At 40.5% G+C, this 22,495-nt stretch overlaps 1 protein-coding gene across 3 annotated transcripts in view; it reads right to left on the bottom strand.

The window, feature by feature from the left end:
• Positions 1–702: 702 nt before the first annotated feature.
• The window catches only part of SLIT2 (slit guidance ligand 2), a 415,524-nt gene continuing 393,731 nt past the window's right edge, over positions 703–22,495 (bottom strand). For 2 of the 3 annotated variants that reach the window (XM_082243064.1, XM_082243065.1), the window contains 5 exons: positions 19,456–19,586; positions 13,288–13,442; positions 11,195–11,483; positions 8,008–8,219; positions 703–2,537 (listed from right to left, as the gene is read on the bottom strand). In XM_082243064.1, coding sequence (XP_082099190.1) covers positions 2,296–2,537; positions 8,008–8,219; positions 11,195–11,483; positions 13,288–13,442; positions 19,456–19,586 — 1,029 coding nt within the window. In that variant the 3' untranslated portion in view covers positions 703–2,295. Of the gene's footprint in view, positions 2,538–5,808; positions 5,841–8,007; positions 8,220–11,194; positions 11,484–13,287; positions 13,443–19,455; positions 19,587–22,495 lie in introns of all 3 variants that reach the window. The other variant, XM_082243066.1, reaches the window with a different exon arrangement.

The following is a 22,495-nucleotide window of genomic DNA, read 5'->3' on the forward strand; positions in this document are numbered from 1 at the left end:
GGGATTGGTGCAGTGGACAATTTCAGGAATGATGTCCTGTGCTGCTCTCCCTGCAGCTGAAAGATGGTTTCTCCCCCTTCATATTAGCCTCTGTTTGATCTGTGACTGCCATAGTCCTGCACATGTGATCAGTTATGACTCCAGCCATTTGATGGTTTGACAGTTTAGTTGAGAGCACAAGCAAATGCGACACATTCCTAGCATAATGAGAATATAACTGTTTTTCAAAACCATTAAATCAATGGGTTTAGTTCCTCTTTAAGTGTGACACTAACCACTGTAACCAGCAATGTATGTAATGGTGCTTGCAGAGGTAAATGACAGGCAGTGGAGACAAATGTCATCCCTTTTTGAACATGCTGTATGTGGTTAGGATTTTACAGCTCTTTTGGCAGAGTGTGGCGTGAAGAAGAATCATAGAAACACAGAAGAGTGACAGCAGAAATAAGACCAAGTGGCCCATAGAGTCTGCCTCATTCCCCCCCAGAGTATAAATTGGTTTGTCACAAATAAGTTTGAATCCACTTACTGTTGACTGACTCACTGCCTCTGCTGGAAGTCTATTCCAAGCATCAACCACCTTTTCGACCAGAGCATACAGCCTATTAGGCAATGTAAACTCTACAGAAACTGCAGAGAAACCCTACTTTTTCTCTTTATTATAAACTTGAATGCATGAATACAAGACGACAAGTCAGAAAATATGGAAGTAATATCTGTTTAATTTACAAACATCAGTTGCATTACTGATATCAGTCCAAATATGACAAAGCACACTGCATTATACATGTACACCTAATTTCTTTGTAAATACAAATAAAAAATGTTGAACGTAACAAATGTATTGTACAGAGTGCCTGCTTGTTTCTTTATTTAAGGGAAGGAGAACACAGCCCACTACCGACCATTAACAATCATATACTGGATTTAGCAGCAGCTTATTAACATGGGAACCACGTGTTACTATGGTAGTTTTATTACGGGGGAAGCCACAGTTGTGAACGGAATAATCTGCTCTAAAAACAGATACAACTTCATGGGGGGAAAATTAAGGAACTTCTTCTAGTCTAGTGACGTTCATCTGCCTACAACACAATTTTAGTTTCTTTACGTAAATATACATTAAATTTATATTATATGTAGGGAAAATACTTCTATATCATTTTTGATCTAATGTAAACACACTCTATTGTACATTTGTCACCATGCGCCCTAACATTGAGCACACAGTGCATATCACAACCACATTTTTGAACACAAAAACTAGTTCATCTGACACATGTTAGTTCTAGAAGAGGAAAAAAAATCCTGACTTTGAGTCATTTTGCATTTATCAAAATAGAAAAATATCAGGACAAATATAAATTAATATATATTAAAGCATTGGAAAAAAGGGATAATCTAAAATTGTTAACAATGATGTACTCTGGTACAATAAATATGTCTTATTCAATCTGAATACTGCTTATAAACTTTTTTTTTCCTTAGAAGTTGTAAAATTATTCCTAATTAAAACAAAAAAAAAAAAACTACCTGCCTTTTTTGTTTTCTAATGGCCCAGTTAATTTTTCATATTACAAAAATAAAACAAAATAAAAAAATAATACTGGAAAAGGCTAGATGAAGACCTCCGTATGCTTCTTGTGCTATCACATGACATTAACAGAAAAGATGAGTCTACTCTGGGCTAATTCTCAGTCCCATCCTTGGTTCTTGTCTAGATGACTTGAAATGCATCAGAGCTCCCGATAAGTTTCAGCGGTTCAGTTGGGGTGCACTCAGTGCTTCAGGGTTTCAACTTGATCCCTTATCATTCACAGCTTTTCCTTTATCATAATTGTGTGGTTTTCCCATCGGTGGGGCTGAAGAGGGCTGATATGTCACAGCCAATTACCAAACCTCATATCCGGGACAAATAACCCCCCGACTTTTCAACTTGACGGCAGAACACATCAAGAATCTTCTTTATCTTCAGAATAGCAAACCATGTTGATTAGCAATTGCAATTCCTCTCACCCAAGAGAGATCTAAGTAGACTTGTGTGTCAATGTCCATCTGACATATCTGACATATCTTCTTCTTTACTAGAAGTCCTAGATAAGAACTTACATTTTTTGCTTCTTTTTGTTTTTTTTCATTGCCAGTGAAGAAAATGTCATTTTTTTTCTTAATAAAAATAAGTCTGTTTCTGTATTTTACAATATAATTCAAAATATTTTCCACTATGAAATTTGAATTAGTCCAACACGGTCAAAAGGTATACAACTTTGTCAAAGACTCGTGACGGTTACATATTTAGGAGGGGCACTTTGTACAGCCACACTTTATGACTTTCTCGACTTCGTCCACAAATGAGGAACCGTCGGTGCACTCAAAAACATATTTCCGTCTCTTGCTTCTTAGGGGTCCGCAGCACTGACCATTGGAGCAGCCTCCTCTGCATTCTAGTCTCGATACCTTCTCGGTCGTCTGGCAAGCTGCATAACCTTGCTGTTTTTGGTAATAATCTCTGATCCGTTCCCCTCGGCAAGAGATTTCTGCAAGAGAAATACCACACTGTTATATTGGCATTTTAATAAGAAGCCAATTATTGATAAATTCTTTTTTCCCATTTTGTATGCATGGATATAAACGATGTTGTCAAAAGTATTGGGACATCTGCCTTTACACGCACATGAACGTTAGTGGCATCCCATTCTTAGTCCGTAGGGTTCAATATTGAGTTGGCCCACCCTTTGCAGTTATAACAGCTTCAACTCTTCTGGGAAGGCTGTCCACAAGGTTTAAGAGTGTGTCTATGGGAATGTTAGACCATTCTTCCAGAAGCATATTTATGAGGTCAGGCACTGATGTTGGTCAAGAAGGCCTGGCTCCCAGTCTCTAATTCATCCCAAAGGTATTCCATCGGGTTGAGGTCAGGACTCTGCACAAGCCAGTCCAGTTCCTCCATCCCAAACTCACTCATCCATGTCTTTATCGACCTTACTTTGTGCACTGGTCCAAATCATTTGGTGGAGGGGAGATTATAGTGTAGGGTTGTTTTTCAGGGATTGGGATCCCCCCCCCCCCCCCTAGTTCCAGTTAAGGGAACTTTTAAGGCATCAGCATACCAAGACATTTTGGACAATTTCATGCTCCCAACTTTGTGGGAACAGTTTGGGGATTGCCCCTTCCTATTCTAACATGACTGCGCACCAGGGAAAAAAGCAATCCTTAAAGACATAGTTTGGGGTGGAGGAACTTGATCAACATGACCTCAACATGACAGAACACCTAAACCTCACAAATGCTCTTCTGGAAGAATGGTCAAACATTCCCAAAGACACACTCCTAGACCTTGTGGACAGCCTTCCCGGTGAGTTAAAGCTGTTATAGCTTCAAAGGGTGGGCCAACTCAATATTGAACCCAACAGACTAAGACTGGGATGCCATTAAAGTTCATGTGCCTGTAAAGGCAGGCATGCCAACACTTTTGACAATATAGGGTATTTAAGGCTATCCTGAAGCTAAAACTACCTGTCATGGCCCAGTTTGTAGAATACACTATCCATTGCTGAGCAAAACCTTCTTAAGGCTTTTCACATCCAGCACACTATGTTTGAAACCGGTTTCCATGTTTTGTGATCCATCTTTCTGGTCCCTACATCACTGCTGTGTCAAGGAGTCATGTAGGGGCTGGCAGAAAGTACAAGATAACGCAGGGGAAGGTAATGTGAAGATGCTTGGGGCAGCTTTGCTCAGCAACCAAGCAAAGATTTTAAGATTGGGCACTGGGACAGGTAAATAAAACATGTTCTTTTGCAGGAGCTTTTTTAATTTCATTTTATTTTAGTGACAGGGTCAGTTTAAAGAGGACAAAATTGTGATGACTAACAGCTGAACTCCAAGCCAATAATAAAAATAACAAAATTGATTGCAGTTATGTATTCAACAAAAAAAAAAATAGTTTTTAAAAAATAGCTGGTTTAAAAACATTAATTAGCTTTTTAAAATTCCTGCAAAGAGAAGACAATATTGCCAGTTGGGTTAGTCTCTGCTTTATTGCAAAATGCTGCCAGTTGTGCACAGGGCACATACTTACAGGAAGGGAGGGCATAAAGGGCTTCTAAAGTATAGTAGTGTATGATTTACACAACTTAATTTTTTTACCTATGTAGTTCTTGCTAGAGTTCAGCTTTAAATGAAATATTTAATGGTACCCATTATCTCTAAGAAGCATAACCATATTGTCAACCTCAGTCAATAGGTGTGGGGCTCACAGTCTTTAATAAATTGTTGTGTTGTACCCTAAGCATCCAGTTTTGTAGTAAAATCCCAAACACAGTTTCTTCTGCTATTTTTAGGATGCCATGATAATTTTTTATCACACCATGGTATCAATTAATTTTATGATACAGGAGGCTATGTTAAAATTGGCAAAATGTTAACCTTTACTTGTACAATCTATATCCACTGAGCTTAACATTCAGAAACTACTCATGGTAGTTGTTACCCATCATTCAGTACAGACCAGTCATTAGTCTGTAGGCAAACCATAATGGAAATATTAGCTTGCTAAGAGTGAAGGTCTATTTCTAGCAATATGCAAATACCTCCAGGCAAAATTTGTTAAATGTGTTCCTTAGCAGATATGTTTTTTTTTTTTTTATATAGTCACTCTGTGCTACCCTCCAACCATTTTTAACCATTGCTGCTTAACCCAGTTAGACCTCTGTCTCTCTTGTTTCCAATAAATGGCTGCAGTAGGCCAATCTTCTCCCCAAACATCTAAGCAACATTCCATGAAAATGTTAACCCAGTCACCCTGATTTAACAGGTGCTGCCTCTGACCCCAGTACCCTTTAAATGAATCCCAATTTACTCAGCTTCTAGAAAAGTTCTGCAAAATCCAGAACTAAGTTTTAACTCATAAAACCAGTCATACTCGATTTAAAATGCCCTCATTTATAAAAACAGATTTGTCTCCTTAGGTATTAAAGTGACATATTGCAAAAACAATTTAAAATTGATAGTTGTAATAATGTCAACAAAAGCTTAATCAATCCCCAAATGCCTCACATTTCTGAGCACTTATTTCTAAATTTTCTTTTTTTAAGGGCAGATATGAATTAGGCTGAGCAGCCCATTGGGACCAGCAGCCAGCTAACACTCGTTGACACGCCATCCCTTCTGGCAAATGGTAACATTTTCAGATTCCTTCTGCAGACCCGAAACCTCATGATTTAAAGTTTGCCTGAAAACTGGATCTGTGTCTTTATGCTGGATAATGGAGGGTTAACAAGGTTAAGTGCACATCATGGGCCACCATCATCTCAATTTTTCTACATCTTAATAACCATCTTTTTTTTTTTTACAAAATTTCTCACAGTCTATGAACCACATATACAGCATTATTACAGTGACAACAAAATTGGTTGCTTAAATCTTTTCTTTAATATAAAAGTCCATATCCAGTGTGCTTAGCCTAAACAGCTGGTTTTGTTTACATCGGGGAACTGTTTCAGAGAGCATGCAATTTAATTTATTAGACCTCTAGCTCAGTATTATTCAATCTGCTGCTTAATACAAGTTACATTCCACAAGCTTCATAAATTACCAAAGTATAAACCAGCTAAAAATGAGCCATCTGTTAATCACTTCCCTGGCCCCAAACCCCCGCCCCCCAGTCACATCGATGCTGAAGACAAAATAAATAAATGCCAGCTGAGGGAAAAGAGGAGAAGACATTGATATATGGCGGAAGGAGACACCACAATGAATGGAGGTGGGAGGGGAGAGAAGTGAACTCTTGTTATTTAACCATCTCACCTGTGGAATTCTCTGAGATATATCAGCGAAGGCTGAAAGGGGTGAAGAGCAGAGCATGTGATAAGGCAAAAGTGTGAAGTCATTTTCCATTACAGAAAGAAAACGTTAACAGAAGAGAGTGATCAGCAAAGCTAAAAAAGATTTAGGTCCATTGGTAGATGTACACAGGATGTGCAAGAAAACTGAAAATCCCATTTGTTTAGGACTGCTTTGTGTGGTAATGCGCAGGGGTTTCTACCCCCACAAATCCAGAGAGATACAGTTACAGACTGAAGGCCAAGTTCACCTTAAAAAAAATCAATGCACAGATTTTTGCACAAAAAAAAAAAAATACATTTATTATTTATTTTTATTTTTTTACAGGAGCCTACAAAGTATTGGACCTACAATTAGTGAATCAGCCAATGCAATTTCAGGCTCCTGCAAACACTTCCTACAGTTCTCTGCCCATACACTACCTCCATACAAGTTGCAGAGCTGGAGAAGTGTCAATGGACTACAAGTGTGCTGATTACCACATTCATAGTCCATTGAGAACTACAAGTTTGTCTTCTGCGGTGGAGATGGAACTTGTAGTTCATTCATTCACAGATTTCTGTGAATAAATGATGTGGCTGTGTGGGTAGAGTTCCATTAAGCTGCACAAAATGTAAAAGAAATAGGGAGAAAGGGGGCATTTACACCCTAAATACGGGTGTAACATATAACATAATGCAAAAGGTGAACTTAGCCTTTAACGCAGCCCTGTAACTATACAAAAGATTTTAAATTAAGGCATACATTTAAAAGAAGACTGAAATTACATTTTTCCTGCTGCCTGCTAACACCATTCAGAGAAAACGTTATGTGAAGTCCAAAAGGAAATCACCCATTAGAGCATGGGTTTTCAAACTATGGCGCTCCAGTTGTTCAGGAACTACTATTCCCATCATGCCTAGTCATGTCTGTGAATATCAGAGTTTTACAATGCCTCTAGGGAATGTATAGTTCCGCAACAGCTGGAGGGCCGTAGTTTGAGGATCCCTGGATTAGAGGATACAGCACTGACATTAAGGTCAGAAAGAGAAAGCAGCTAGAGCTGTGGAGGACCCAGGAACTTGGTTTTCCCTTTAGACTTTACGTGAAGATTTCTCGGGGGTAATGCTCGTAAACAGCAGGAAAGACAATGATTTACACTACTCTTTTACAGTTACACCTTGATTTGAAATATTTTGTATAGTGATGGTGGGGATGATTTACAAAAGACAAATAGACTTTTTCCCCCCAGTGAATGTGAAACTCTGCTGACTTCCATCATCCAACCATGTACAGGCAAAATGTTTTTTGGTTTTCCTTGCACGTGGGTGGGTATTCTTTGCAAAGTGAAATTTCACTACATTCACTAAGTTCTGAGGAAAAAATCCTTGCTAAGTGCAATTTTCCTTTCAAAGCCTGTTTGCCTTTGGTAAATCAACCCTAATGATATTAAATTATACTGCACAAAATATCACTTCCTGTTTATGACTATATTGTATAACATTTGAATTGTGTGTTATAATGGTGGACCACTAGAAGTGAAAGTTGATTCAGATGGATCTACCATAAAGGGATTTTTCCTTCAAAGAAGCATGTCTGTGGTTGTGATATGGTACAGGTGGATCCTTTTCTGGTCATAGGCTAATACCCTCTCTTATAGCAACTAGGGAAGTGCTTGCCAGGTGGTAAACTCTTCGGTATGTACTGAGGAGCACTTGGTACAAAAGTTCATCTCACTCGAAAGCCTTTTTGAAACATTTAAAAGGTTAAAAGCTCCCAAAACAGCCAACAAGTGTTTTGGGGAAAAAGAGCCTCTCCCTTCCAAAGGGATTGAGCAGTTAATGGTCAACTGCCTTTGGTACTGTCAAAAGACATTAGTCTTCATAAAGCCTTAACACAGGTCCCGTAGCTCAATCTGACGTAATTTCATTAACCTCAACTGGTCAAGCCCTGAAGAAGGGGGAGACTCTTTTCTCCTGAAACGTGGTAGCTGTTTTTGAGGCTCTTAACCATTAAATGTTTTAAAAAGGCTATCTAATGAAATTAACTTTTTTACAAGGTGCTCCTCAGTACACACCTAAGATATGAATTTTATTGGAGTTCATATATCTACACAAGATCACTGTCCATTTCAATTTATAGGAAGTTATAGGAAGTAGAAACTGGATGTTTATGATGATTTACCTTTATCACAGCTGTCTCCGGTATAGCCACTGTTGCACTCACAATAGGCTTTCCCAAGGCCTGAGAGTCGGCATTTGCCATGTTTACATTTAAGAGACTGGCAAGGGTTAAACTGTTCTTCAATTTCATCACACAGAACTCCACCATAGCCCGAGGAACATTTACAGCTGTAGGAAAATGCATTGATCGGCAGGCAGGTGCCATGTACACATCTGTAAAACAGCAAGAAAAGTCCAATGTCACATCACAAAGCTTAATAGCTGCTCAAACATGTAATATGTACTATTGAATAGATGCAAGGCCACTAATTAAACCAAGGAATCTTAGTGGAAAGTGAGGTAATCAAGGCAAGAATGTCATTTTGGCATTGTTGTCCCTACAAGGTGGGGTAGGAGTTCAGCTGCCTCTGGAGAGAGAATTAAATAGAAAATGGGACTGTCCTCTGGCCAAAAGGGATACAAAGAGAAAAGTTTGTTGCTAGGGTCTACATACACTTTAAATCACTCATTAGCTTTCACACCAATCAGCAACCAATCAGCAAGGAACTCTCCCTGCTGGAGATATTCCTCCCCTCAAGAAGCTCAACAATTTATACAGTCTGACTTTTCTCGGTGCAGTATAGGAGTCTTGGGTATTCTCCTAAAATCCCCTAAATATATGATGAAATTATATATACACTTGATTACCAAAACTATTGGGGCACCTGCTTTTACACGCACATAAACTTTAATGGCATCCCAGTCTTAGTCTGTAGGGCTCAATATTGAGTTGGCCCATCCTTTGTGGCTATAATAGCTTCAACTCTTCTGGGAAGGCTGTCCACAAGGTTAAGGAGTGTGTCTATGGGAATGCTTGACCATTCTTCTAAAAGCGCATTCGAGAGGTCATGTACTGATGTTGGAGGGAAGGCCTGGCTTGCATTCTGAGCTCTAATTCATCCCAAAGGTGTTCAGTCGGGTTGAGATCAGGACTCTGGGCAGGCCAATCAAGTTCCTCCACCCAAAACCCGCTCACCCGTGTCTTTATGGACCTTGCTTTGTGCACTTGTGCGCAGTCATGTTGGAACAGGAGAGGGCCAACCCCAAACTGTTCCCACAAATTTGGGAGCATGAAATTGTCCAAAATGTCTTGGTATGCTGACACCTTAAGAGTTCCCTTCACTGAAACTAAGGAGCCAAGCCCAACCTCTGAAAAACAACCCCACACCATCACCCCCCTCCACCATCTGATTTGGACCAGTGCACAAACAAGATCCATAAAGACATGGATGAGCGAGTTTGGGATTGAGGAACTTGACTGGCCAGCACAGAGTCCTGACCTCAATCCAATAGTACACCATTGGAAGAATTAGAGAGCAGACTGTGATCCAGGCCTTCTCTCGAACATCAGTGCCAGACCTTACAAATTTGCTTCTGAAAGTATGGTCAAACATTCCCATAGACACACTCCTAAACCTTGTGGACAGCTTTCAGCTTTGAAGAGCTGAAGCTGTTATAGCAGCAAATGGTGGGCCAACTCAATATTGAACCCTACAGATTAAGACTGGGATGCCATTAAAGTTCATGCAGGCCTCCCAATACTTATGGTAATATATATTATTTATCTTTTTTTCCAGCTACTTATATAGTATATATATATATTTATATATACGCATTAACTATCAAAATAGCAAAATAAACTGATAAATAAGAGCTTTAAATTGTTTCATGCACTGAAATTACATCTGGAAGCCATCTCCAACTGCCAGTCTCCACTACCAGAAAACTCCCCCTTTAAAAATGTTCAGGAGAATTTCACACTCTTCTCAGCAATTATAATAAACAAATAAATTGTCTCCAAGTATATACTGTATTTCTGCCAAAAGGAACATATGTGCTAGGTACTCTGAGCATCCCTCAGCTGGGAGCTGTCAGAGCAGCATAAATTCAATATAAAAATAAAAAAGGCACTGGAATACACAAGCTGAAAAATGTAAGGTTGAGTAGTTCACAACTGATAAGAAAACCTTTGCCAGAAAATGGAAATCTGACATAATTCGCAGAATGATAAAAGAGTACGTACTTCAGACTAGGATCTCTGTGTTTGCAACAACACTTTATCATATGAATTATTTTAAAACCTTTTACCTGCCAAATCACTGATGTCAGAAAATTGCTGGGATTCCAAATGTTTTGTGCTCTTAATTACATTTATCAAAGCATAAATTGCCAATGGTGCTCATGTGCCACTGCAGCCACTTGATAATAAATTAAAACTTAACTGCTTGGGAAGAGGACGTTAAAGGCTGTGTCATGTGATCGTGAGTGCTCAAAATGATAGGAAAACCCATCCTGTCATAAATTTGGACTTTTATTCTTGAACCTTTCTATTTGACTTTGATGGTTAGATCAACTTCTTTTGAATGGACAAGCTGGAAAACTTTTGTTGGTCAGCAGCTGTAGCCGCTGATCAGTGTATTCTGAGAGCTCTGTTGCCCGGTGGTGGGGGGGTTCATCCATCCACTTTGTTTGTGTGGCCAGCTATAGTTTTTGTCCTGAAGGAAGTATGCAAATCAGGTGTCCTGTTCTGACTTGACTCCAGTCCATTTTTCTGCATACTTGTCTAAGGTCAATGACACAGAAATTACCAAAGCCAGGGATATTCAGGCAACTTTGTTTTTGAGATGGAGGTTAGCAATGGCAACCAACATACTTGTCTCATGACACAATTCCTTTAAAAGGTAAGTCCTCCTAATGTGCTATTTTCATTTTCGATATATGCCAGCAGACTGACGTAAGCACTGGCTGCTTAGGTTTCTCATCTCTATCCAGAAATACAAAGGGGCCTATCTCTGTTGAGCTTTACATTACAGAGAAAACAACAGGAGGAGTACATTCCTGAAATATCAGGTTTGGGTCAAAATAACAATTTTGATTTTGTGATACAGCCTGACAGAACAAAGGGGACCTCCATTTTGATTTTTCAAAGGAGTGAAAGTTCTAGATTGCATGACTGTTCAAAAGCTGATGCCCCAGCTTTAGGAATGTGTATAGTAATGGAAAGAGGGCAGCAGCAGGGGCAGTCCCAGGACTGGTAAGCAGTAGCACAGGCTAAAGACCTGCTCAGATCTACTCATAGTAGCAGTAACGGGCATTTCAAGATCACTATTTTCCCCAAAATACCAATCGTTTCTAATACAAATACGTACTTATTTCCCAGACAAGGGTCATTGGACTGTTGATCACAGAGAGGTCCTGACCAGCCTCCTTCACACTCGCAAGTGAAGCCAGACTGACTTGTGGCCAGACAAGTTCCATGCACGCACAACTTCTTATGGCATGGCTCACATCCAGGAACAATTCCTGTCGGCAGATTGAACTTCTTAAAGTCTTGTAGATCGTTGTTTACATGTAGGTTTCGGATGCAACCTTGGAAGCTTGTTCCATTCTGTCCAGGAGCTTGCCGCAAAACGGCAACATTGTTTTTCATAGGCATACCTGTAGTGCACAAAGAATGGTAAAATACTTTTAATGAAAACAGCCATACAATATTTCAACATCCAAAGCCTTCTAATAGCCCTTGCACATGCAATCTACAAGTCTCTTCTAGAGTCCCACATAGGAGAATTTTTGTCAGGAGTAAAGCTGGCCATAGATGGATCGAATTTTGGGCAGTTTAGCAGAGACTGGGCAAAATTCGATCCATCTATGGGCCGGCTGGTTGTACTGAAATTGATACATCGATTAACTTCAGTACAACCAGCCTGTCTGATTTTTTGCATTCAATTATTGCCAGTGGCTATAGCCGCTAGCAGTAATCATTGTGTTCTGCTGCCAGAGAAGGCTCCCACACAATAGCACTGTGGGAGGTATTACCCCATCAACACTGACTATGTTGATGAGGGAATAGAGCAATTTTTTTTCCTGCAACCCATTGTTGCAGGAAAGAAAATCACATCATCCATGGCTTGCCTAACTAAATATAATGTAGCCATTCTTAAAAGTGGTTTTAGTGCTTTACACATCTACAAAGGGATTAGAGCAGTGGTTCTCAACTCCAGTCCTCAGGACCCACTAACAGGCCAGATTTTAAGTATTACCTTGGGGAGATGCAGACTAGAGTACTACAATCACTGAGCAGCAAATTATATCACCTGGGATGTATTTCAGTTATCTTGCAAACCTGGCCTGTTAGTGGGTCCTGGGGACCAGAGTTGATAACCACTGGACAAGAGTATCTTGCATGTGAAGATATTCTCATTGCGCACAACACTCTATCACAATTAAATCACAGTCTCTGAACTGTAGGCATGCATAGAAGAAATGTAGAGGGCTTAGACACTGAACTTGTTTTTTACAATAATGAATGTTTTAGTGTACTTCAAATCTACCATGGTGAGGATCTACTGCCATCCAGTATGCCCCCACGCTATTTGTCTGTGCCAGGGCAGCGCCAATAGGCCAGTCTACCAGAAGTTAAATATGACACACCCAACTGTTATTCAGCATCTCAGAACATTACTGTGTTTTCCAAATCCTCCATATCTAACCACCTTACAGTGGCCATTTACAAAGCTGGCCAAACTGATATAGTAGGTTGGGCTTTATTAGTATGGTCTGGTTTAATTACATCTTTTCAAAATACCGCAAAACCTTTTTAAGTCCAAGGTAGCCTATGCTCTCTACCACTTCATATTTCTCTCCATAAATGTAGATGCCCTTTAAGCAGGTAAAGTCAAGGTTTTGTATGACAAAGATTCTTGGTACAATGGTAAATGTCTGCAGGCCTGTAACAGGTATACATGCTGGTAGAAATAACCGACTCCTGCCCAAACTGACTCTAGTATGTATGTGAGATAGGGAGCTTAGACTGTAAGCTCCTTAGGGGCAGGGGATGATGTGAATACACATTATGTAAAAGCATTGCGTAAAATGCTGGTAATATAAAAATACCTGAAATAAATTAATATGTATAGGTCAGCCTGACTATATAGGTCATAGAACACTGTGATAACTACAGCCACACAATGCCGCATGTGCTCATGAACATCATGTGTAGCAGATCAGTTTGCCTTCCACTGCAATAAACTGTACAAGATAAATAGCAGCCAATTCTCTGTCTCTAAGTCAGACAATCAACCCTATAGAAAACCCTCTTACAAATACACAATACTTCTGGAGATCAATATACTTCACCAGGAGTTTGGGTGTCATCATGAGGTCAGAACATTCATTAATCATAGTGATATGTGCTAAAAAAAATGCACCATTATCAGTGGCGTGACAAACCAATATCTTTTACCTCCTATATATAGCGGAGAGTCAAAGCCGAGAGAGGATTGTTTTGACAAATTAGTGATGGTCTTAGGGTTTCCTCCATCCACTATCAGTGACAGTGTTTGATCCAGGCTTACAAGTTCCACGGTGTGAAAGTGGCCATCATTTATCGTCTCAACGCTGTATCAAGAAGAGAACAAGGAAAACAAGACAAGTTAATACACCATGATAGAGACAACCACACAAATCACTGAAGGCATGTACTGTGCTGTCAGATAAGGTTTAAAGTGCAAACACTCCCAAACAGCTAAATACACAGTTGAAAAAAATAATATTGGTCCACCTTCTAAGCCAGGTACAGGTAACTTAAAGCATATTTAAATCAAATCACTTCCATCTCTTATTATTGTTAAAAGTCAGTTGCAATCTTACTAAATCCGCATCTATCATTAAAATACTACTAAATGATCCTGCTATTAAGGTGCTTGTTCAGGCACTTCCTAATATAGGATGACAACGCCCTGTCCCTGGCTCCTATTTGTGCTCCACGTTGTCACTCTGTCATACAGGCTTCTGACAAAGACTATGAGTGGCCATTTCAATATATATTACGCAGGCATGGTCCACTGTTGTATGTCGTCAATCTTGTGACGAAACGTACATCGAGCTGGACCAGACGCTACGACCGCGCCCCCAAGCCGGCTCAAGCAAACAAACGCTGTGGCGTTTGCTACTCTATTGCTATCTGGAGAGACTGTTTTTATGCCTGACATTCTCATGCTACATGTAAGTGCACTATGTGCTATTGTTACTCCCTCATGTATATGGACCCCATGTGCCCTATATGCCCTCCTGTGAGTTGACCTGAGCAGCAGAGTCAGATGATCTTTATCCGGTGGTCTACAACTGTTTACAAGAACTTTTTGGCTTTTCCATTCATTTGGATATCCAACAGCCTCTGGTAAGCGGCCATTCCCCTTTTTGTGTTATCCCACTGGTGGCTTCCTCTCGTCTGTCGTGGAGGGACTGAGACTCTCATCTGCATGCTGGGACTTGTGGTTCTCCTTTATGCACACGTTTTTTTCTACATATTTTCATATATTTTTGGGACTTGGTACTTATTTAGAATCATGGTTTCACAGATTTAAGTTTCACTTTCACACATTATTGTAAGCGCTACATGTTTTTTTATACATTGGTTTTGGACTTTTTTCTATAGGTCTGTGAAAACTGCTTACACACTAAATTTTTTTTTTATATCACGTTTGTAGCGCAGAAATTCCCTGTGTTTTTTATGGTCCACTGTTGTCACCATCAGGAAACCTGCCCTGAAAAATGACATTCAGCCATTAAGAAAATGCATGTAGATTAGAAGCGGCTGCAAAAAGCCTGAAGGAGGCCAGCAGCACTGATGCAACAAAGGATGAAAAACAGTGAAGTATTGTATTTAAAAAAAATGTCAGTTGATTATGATTTATGATATACGGTGCTGTAGCAAAATAAATGTCATTCAGTTAGGTCTCATGTATACTTTACTCATGGACCCCAATCCTGGCATGCTTGGGTAGTTCTTTATTGGCTAATCTGGGGATATGAGTAGGAAGATGAGGAAGAACTGTAAAGGAATTCTGGATTACAAAGTGTAAACTCAGGAAGTCGCTGACTGCTTAGAATGCTATTTCTCGCTCTCCAGTCTACTTAACGCTTCTTGGAAAGCAGCTCAGTAAAGTGTCATGCTGTGTAACAGATTCCCTTACTGCTGTTTTATAGCTTTTGCTCCATGGTGTTTAACTGATTTATTAATTAGCACTATGCTGGATATACTATGCACACAATATGCCCAATCAAGGAAAGACAAGCTTTTCTAATCATCAGTGCCTTGTATCCCTAAGGGAAGAATTACTGCATAGGAAGAGGAAGCTGAGAGGTCACATAAGATGTGCCAATTCTTTAAAGTGTATATCAAGATAAATGTAAAAAAAAGATAAAAAACACATATGCAGAGAATCTCTGCAATACATGCATATTTCCACAGGTTTTATGCCCTTGTAGTCCTTGCAAGTATAGAAAAATATCCGTTGTTAGTATTTTTGTGCAGTAAATGGTGTCAGCCCTTCCCATTGCCTATTGCTAAGCTTCTCAACTATTCTCTGTGTCTCTAGGGACTAACTGACTTGTAGAGCAAGATAAGAGTAGGGTGGGCTAAATAGTTCCTTTGAGATACCACAAGCAGGGAGGACAGGACAGCTCTGAAAGATGAACAGGAGTAAATAGGAGAAATTCAGCCTGGTGTCCGGGCCTGGATGGTTAATAGCAAGAGTGCAGCTAAACCACCCAGGTTTATTGTAAATGCAAATATGAGTTTAAATGGGAGAGGGAAAAACTTTAAGAATCTTCATTCATTGGTCAAATCAATATGTACTGTAACAAACATCGCTACTTACTCAAAGTGTTTATTTAAAGGGTCATTCCACCCAAAACTGATTCTAGATGCTTCAGTGTTAAACCATTTAGCCCACCCTACTCTTATCTTGCTCTACAAGTCAGTTAGTCCCTACGCTTTAAATCAGAAGACACAGAATAGTTGAGTAGCTTAGCAATAGGCAATGGGCAGGGCTGACACCATTCACTGCACAAAAATATAAACAAAGTGCAGCACCGTGGCTTAGTTGTTAGTACTTTGACCTTGCAGCACCAGAGTCCCTGGTTCAAATCCGGGTCAGAACACTATCAGCATGGGTTTTGCATGTTCTCCCTGTGCTTGCAGGTGTTTTCTCCAACACTTCAAAAACACACTGGTATGTAATTGTCTCCTTTCCAATTCGGCCCTTGTTTGTATGCATGTGGGTTAGTGCACATGTACTTGGCATTGCTGCCATTTACCATAAAAAAAATGTTTTCTTCCAAATGCATTCTTGCAAAACCTTTGTTTTGTGGCCATTGTAGTTACAGATAACGCTTACTCATCCAGAGATGGAATTAAATTGCTCTGGCAGTGTCTTAGTTCCGCAGCCGAAGGTATTAGACCTGATCAGATATATTCATTCAGGAATTTACCTCCTGCGTGGAACCCATTAAAAATCACTTCGTAATACAAATGCTAGGCTTTGAAAAGAAACACACGAATGGACCCAGAACTGACAACAGATGGGTAAACATGTGGAAATCATCTACAATATCATTGTATGTTGCATAATGAGGTTTATGATTGGGATTGTGATTAAACAGATTTGTGAAAAATGTAGGTAAAGGCCAGCAAGCGAGCGCTGGCACCTCTTGCAGACATGCCAGCGCCAGATGTGCGCAGTAATCACACTGTTTCCAGTGAGAGGCACGTCACACTAAGCTTTATTTGGCTGTGTTTATTTTGTATGATGGCCAAACACAGGTTAGCCTGCTTATGAAACACCTAGGAGAAGGAATGGGAAGGAGACTGTATTATGTACTGTGCTCATAATACACTAGATAGACTCGCCTCGGCCATGCTAAGTAAGTATTAATTACCTGTCTCTGTATCACAAAGTAATGACTGCATACCTCTTTAACAATAGGCTAATTATCTTATAACTATTAGTCTTCCATACTGTTTTAGATTTAATTCCCCATTAATCACTCTAGATATGACTAAGAGAGAGCAAAGAGGGCAGGTGTGGAGTCTGATGATTGCCTATGTGATCATACTTTATATAATCTTTGAATTAAAGCTGAGCTCTAGTTAATGCAATAATGCATTCAATACATTTACATTTGTGTTAATATCAGCCTCCATGTGATCAGCTTTACAGTTGTGATCAGACTAGGAAAAAAGAAGCCAGCGCTGGCAGCCAATAAAGATTTGCAATGATGATTCATCAGTGTGCTTATGCTCCTTCCCTGTCCAATCATGAGGATGGGGATGTGTTTTCGCCTAAGCTGTGATGCTAGTATAATAGGTATAAAGCCCAGATGTCTGAAGAGGGCCTGGATAACAGATCACACAAGATCACACAGTTGAGACACTAGCAACTATCAGCCATTGTACAAACAAGTGGTTACTGCTCCCGCCTGTAAATGGTCACTGCAGCAAGGAGCATTGGAAAGGAAAAGCATTAAAAAAAAAAAAAAAACATAGAAATTTCCAAGCTCAACTTTCTGACCAGCCTGTAACCAACCAAATTGACCTGTTAAACAGTATGCGTTTTCTGTGGACCAAAAGTGTATTTTCTGTGCACCCCATTTTCTGTGGACCTAGACTCTAATTTCTGTGAGTCTCCAACAATGGACGCACTGAGAACTATATTGGCCAGGCAATGCACTGACACCTTTGCTGCCATAGTGCTATGGGCAGGGTGTTCAGTGTGGCCATGTGCCTTTAAGGAGGGGTGGGCTCCCTCTAGGTTTATCTGCCCTACACCTGTCCATCTACATGTATGTGCTTCCATTGTAGGAGACTCACAGAAATTAAGAGTTTTGGTCCACAGAAAATGGGGTGCCTTGACGGGGCTCTGTAGATGTAAATCGGCGCTCACAGGGGGTGCAACTCTCTGTTGAGGCAGATAATGGGGGCTGGCAGTCAGGTGGGAGTCAATAAGATACTGGCACATAAAGGGGCTGCACGCTAGAGGAGCCTTGGGATGGGGTAAAAGATTCCAGTGCCTGTGATGGATAATGTTAGGCTGGCCTCGGTGCAGAGAGGAGGGGGGTGGGGAGTAAAAATCCACTGGTCCGGGTGGATAGAGGGGGGGGGGAAAGTTACTGGGCTGGGCAGCACTCAAGGCTGCTATCCGGCTGAGCGAAGCCGCTCGATGTGTACATAAGACACTTGACAAAGGAGTGCGCATGCTCCACCACGGCATGTTGCGCATGCTCCGAAACATGTTGTGATGACAGGATACGCCCACTAAGCCCGGACTGCCCATGACGTCAGACGCTGCCGGCCGCCGCCACCACAGCTCTGCATCTCCTCAGCTGTCCCGACTCGGAAGCCGCCTGAGATCAGCCTCGGTCTCCTCCCGGACGATCGGACCGCACCAGGACACAGAGAAGGCGTCCAGCCACCTGACCATCCCACGGAGGGCACCACAGTGTTTGCTTTTATTCCATCCCAGATGTGAGTTATCCAATCCTGCTTGTTCCTAACCATTTTAACCATTAAAACCTTTTTACACTGCACTCCAGTGGCGCTTCTTCCCTCATCTCTTATTGACGGGGCTCTGTGGCTTATGCATGCATTTGCAAATGTGTGCAACTAAACCCCTGTTTTTAACACATACTGTTGGGACAGGTCAGTTTGGTTGGTCGCAGGCTGGTCAGTAAGTTGAGCTGGGAAATGTCTGTTTTTTTTTTTTACCAGCAACTATCAGACCTAAGATGACCTCTGTCACTTTGCCTCAGCAATGGCAGCCCCCATATTTCTACCCTGACACGTTTTAAGATCAAAAAGGTGGGATCTACTGGTGGATGTGCACCCTATATATGTAGTATAAGTATATGTAGATTCAAGTCAAAATGAGCTGATTAAACACATTTGAAAGAGATCAAAAGAACTAGTTTATCCTTTAGATAACCTAAGGAAATCAAGAATTGTATGTCATGTCAGAATACTGGGATAGATGATGATCATTGAAGTCAGGTATTTATCATTGTGCGAAGTCATTTCTTACCACTAAATAACAATTAGCAAAATGTTGTGCCTTTTGGCCAACAGGTGAACAAGGTGAAGTCACAGGCTTTTGTGCAGGGCTGACCAAAAACCATCTTTAAACTAAATAGTTAAAGGAGAAATATTGGGTTATAAAAAAAACAAACATCCATTCCCACCTCACCAGCCATGTTGGCATAAAGACCGAGAACTGAGCGATAACATGACCGCTGATTGCTCTGCTCTCAGGCTGCTCGGAGCGGAGAGTAATAACTGTCAGTCACTGCTCTTCGCTCTGCTCCTCCAGCTCTCACTGAAGTGCTGGGCTGGGGAGGAGGCGGGCACAGCAGGCTCTGGCTCTCAGTCATGGGCTGAAAGGTGGAGCCAGCTGTCAATCAGCCGGGTGGCTTCTTCCAATATTGTTGGGATCCTTCTAGTGCCTGGAATGACCTTGTCTCCTCAGCTGATCAACTAACAAAAGTAAGCGGCTTTGGCCATACTTCTCTTTTAAGATCCTAAACATGAGGGAAATAAACATGTAGAGAACAGAAGATCTGTGCAGTTGTGACTTGCCTGTAAATGGCAGATGCTGGGTAACTTCCAGTGTCGTAGCTAACACGTACTCTTCCCCTGTATAGCTCCACTGCTATATGGTCCTTGTCACCCTTGTAGAGCAAGATGCCGCTGTCTTCATCTGTAGCCACCTGGACAGCAAAAAACAAACATGTCATATTACTATCTGTAGACTTTGGGAGATTTGTTAGAGAGTAGGAAACATATTCACCAAATGACTTTCTGCTCAGCAAGTACACACATAGATTTGCATCCCACAGTTTTGATATCTTGCATATATGTGCAGTGTAGGCACCCAGGTGGCACTGTTATAAAAGGATAACTAGTGACCATTTGCTGAACAATTTCAACCCAATCAATTACATTTTCATTGGAGTGAAAGTGCCTGTAACCAGCAACCATGCCTCAAAGATATCATTATTAACATGCTGTCTTTCTGATTATCTAAACTTCAAACAAATACTACCACTTCCAAGAACAACATAATCTGGCCTAATATATGTTCTTAAGTCATTGATCGAACACAGCTCCCCCCTCCCCTATCAGACAAGGCATATAATGTAAGTATGGAAATGGCATGTCCAACAAGCCTATGCAGGTATGATAGGTGTTCACAAATCTTTGGCCATATCATGCATTTTTTAATTTTTTCCAAAAAAAAAAAAACAAACAAAATAACTCCCAAACAGTCTTTTTATTTAACCAAACACAATTCCTAGTACAAAAAATGGCTTCAAATTCCATACACTTCATGGGATTTTACCTAAATATGCCTGGATAATGTCAACATTATCCAAGTAAAGTCAAAATAATCCATTTTTTACTTTATCCATAATATCCATACATTAATATAAACACATACATGTGTTTTATGGAGTAGCATGACATGTATTTTCTCCTGCGCTGACATAGATCAACATCTGCATGATGTTAATAAAAAAACAGATTTCTGGAGCTGCAACAAAGGATCCTGTTTCATGAGGAATTTCAATGCGTTTTACTTATTAAAAGTTCCCTTTATGTGCAGCAAAGATAAATATCTAAATAAGGGTTTTATTGCAGAAGTGATAGAATGATACAGAGATCTGATAACGGGAAAGGTTCACACACGGGCATGATCTGTGTATTAATAAGAGGCTCCCTAGCCATTTCTCTGGTGTTGGATGCAGCTTGACATTTGCAACTAATTATTGGATAGATAGAAAGTATGGTGATAGAGAAGAGCGAGAAAAAGAAAAAAGGACATTTTGGCAATGCTAAAATGTATTTGGTATTGCCATTAAACCTTATTTAAATTTGAATTTATTTGCATTTGACAAGGTAATAACAGGGAACAAAAAGAGAAAAGAAAGAGAGGGGAGGAGAAGAGAAAGACGAGAGAAAAGAAAAGAAAAAAAAAAAGAGAAGAAAAGAAAAAGAAAAAAAAAGAGAAAACAAAGAGAAGAGAAGGGGAGAAGAGAGGAAGAGAGAAGAAGAGAGGAGGGAAGGGAAGGGAAGAGAAGAGAGGAGAGGAGAGGAGAGGAGAGGAGGGGAGTGAAAGGAAGAGAAGAGAAGAGAGAAGAGAAGAGAAGAGAAGAGAAGAAGAGAAGAGAAGAGAAGAGAAGAGAAGAGAAGAGAAGAGAAGAGAAGAGAAGAGAAGAGAAGAGAAGAGAAGAGAAGAGAAGAGAAGAGAAGAGAGAAGAGAAGAGAAGAGAAGAGAAGAGAAGAGAAGAGAAGAGAAGAAGAGAGAGAGAAGAGAAGAGAAGAGAGAGAGAGAGGAGAGGAGAAGGGAATGGAAGAGAAGGGAAAGGAAGGGAAGGGAAGGGAAGGGAAGAGAAGAGAAGAGAAGAGAAGAGAGAGGAGAGGAGAGGAGAGGAGAGAAGAGAAGAGAAGAGAAGAGAAGAGAAGAGAAGAGAAGAGAAGAGAAGAGAAGAGAGAAGAGAAGAGAAGAGAAGAAGAGAAGAGAAGAGAAGAGAAGAGAAGAGAAGAGAAGAGAAGAGAAGAGAAGAGAAGAGAAGAGAAGAGAAGAGAAGAGAAGAGAAGAGAAGAGAAGAGAGGAGAGGAGAGGAGAAGGGAATGGAAGAGAAGGGAAAGGAAGGGAAGGGAAGGGAAGAGAAGAGAAGAGAAGGGAAGAGAAGAGAAGAGAAGAGGAGAGGAGAGGAGAGGAGAGGAGAGGAGAGGAAGAGAAGAGAAGAGAAGAGAAGAGAAGAGAAGAGAAAGAGAAGAGAAGAGAAGAGAAGAGAGAAGAGAAGAGAAGGAGATGGAAGAGAAGGGAAAGGAAAGGAAGGGAAGGGAGGGAAGAGAAGAGAAGGGAAGAGAAGAGAAGAGAAGAGGAGAGGAGAGGAGAGGAGAGAAGAGAAGAGAAGAGAAGAGAGAAGAGAAGAGAAGAGAAGAGAAAGAGAAGAGAAGAGAAAGAGAGAGAAGAGAAGAGAGAAGAGAAGAGAAGAGAAGAGAAGAGAGAGAAGAGAAGAGAAGAAGAGAAGAGAAAGAGAAGAGAAGAGAAGAGAAGAGAAGAGAAGAGAAGAGAAGAGAAGAGAAGAGAAGAGAAGAGAAGAGAAGAGAGAAGAGAAGAGAAGAGAAGAGAAGAGAAGAGAAGAGAAGAGAAGAGAAGAGAAGAGAAGAGAGAGAGAAGAGAAGAGAAGAAGAGAAGAGAAGAGAAGAGAAGAGAAGAGAAGAGAAGAGAAGAGAAGAGAAGAGAGGAGAGGAGAAGGGAATGGAAGAGAAGGGAATGGAAGAGAAGGGAAGGAAAGGGAAGGAAGGGAAGGGAAGAGAAGAGGAGAGGAGAGGAGAGGAGAGGAGAGGAGAGGAGAGAGAGGAGAGGAGAGGGAGAGGAGAAGAGAGGAGAAGAGAAGAGAAGAGAAGAGTGAAAAAAAGCGAGAAGAGAAAAGTGAAGAAAAGCGAAATGAGAAAAGAGAAGAGAGGAGAATAGAGAAGAGAAGAGAGAAGAGAAAAGAAGAGAAAAATAAGAAGAGAAAAGAGAAGAAAATAAAAGAAGAAAAGAAAAGAGAAGAAAATAAAAGAAGAAAAGAAAAGAGGGAAGAAAAGAGAGGAAAAGAAAAAA

The sequence above is a fragment of the Pelophylax lessonae genome (genome assembly GCF_965119305.1).
Source record: "Pelophylax lessonae genome assembly, chromosome: 1".
Classification (NCBI taxonomy): domain Eukaryota; kingdom Metazoa; phylum Chordata; class Amphibia; order Anura; family Ranidae; genus Pelophylax; species Pelophylax lessonae.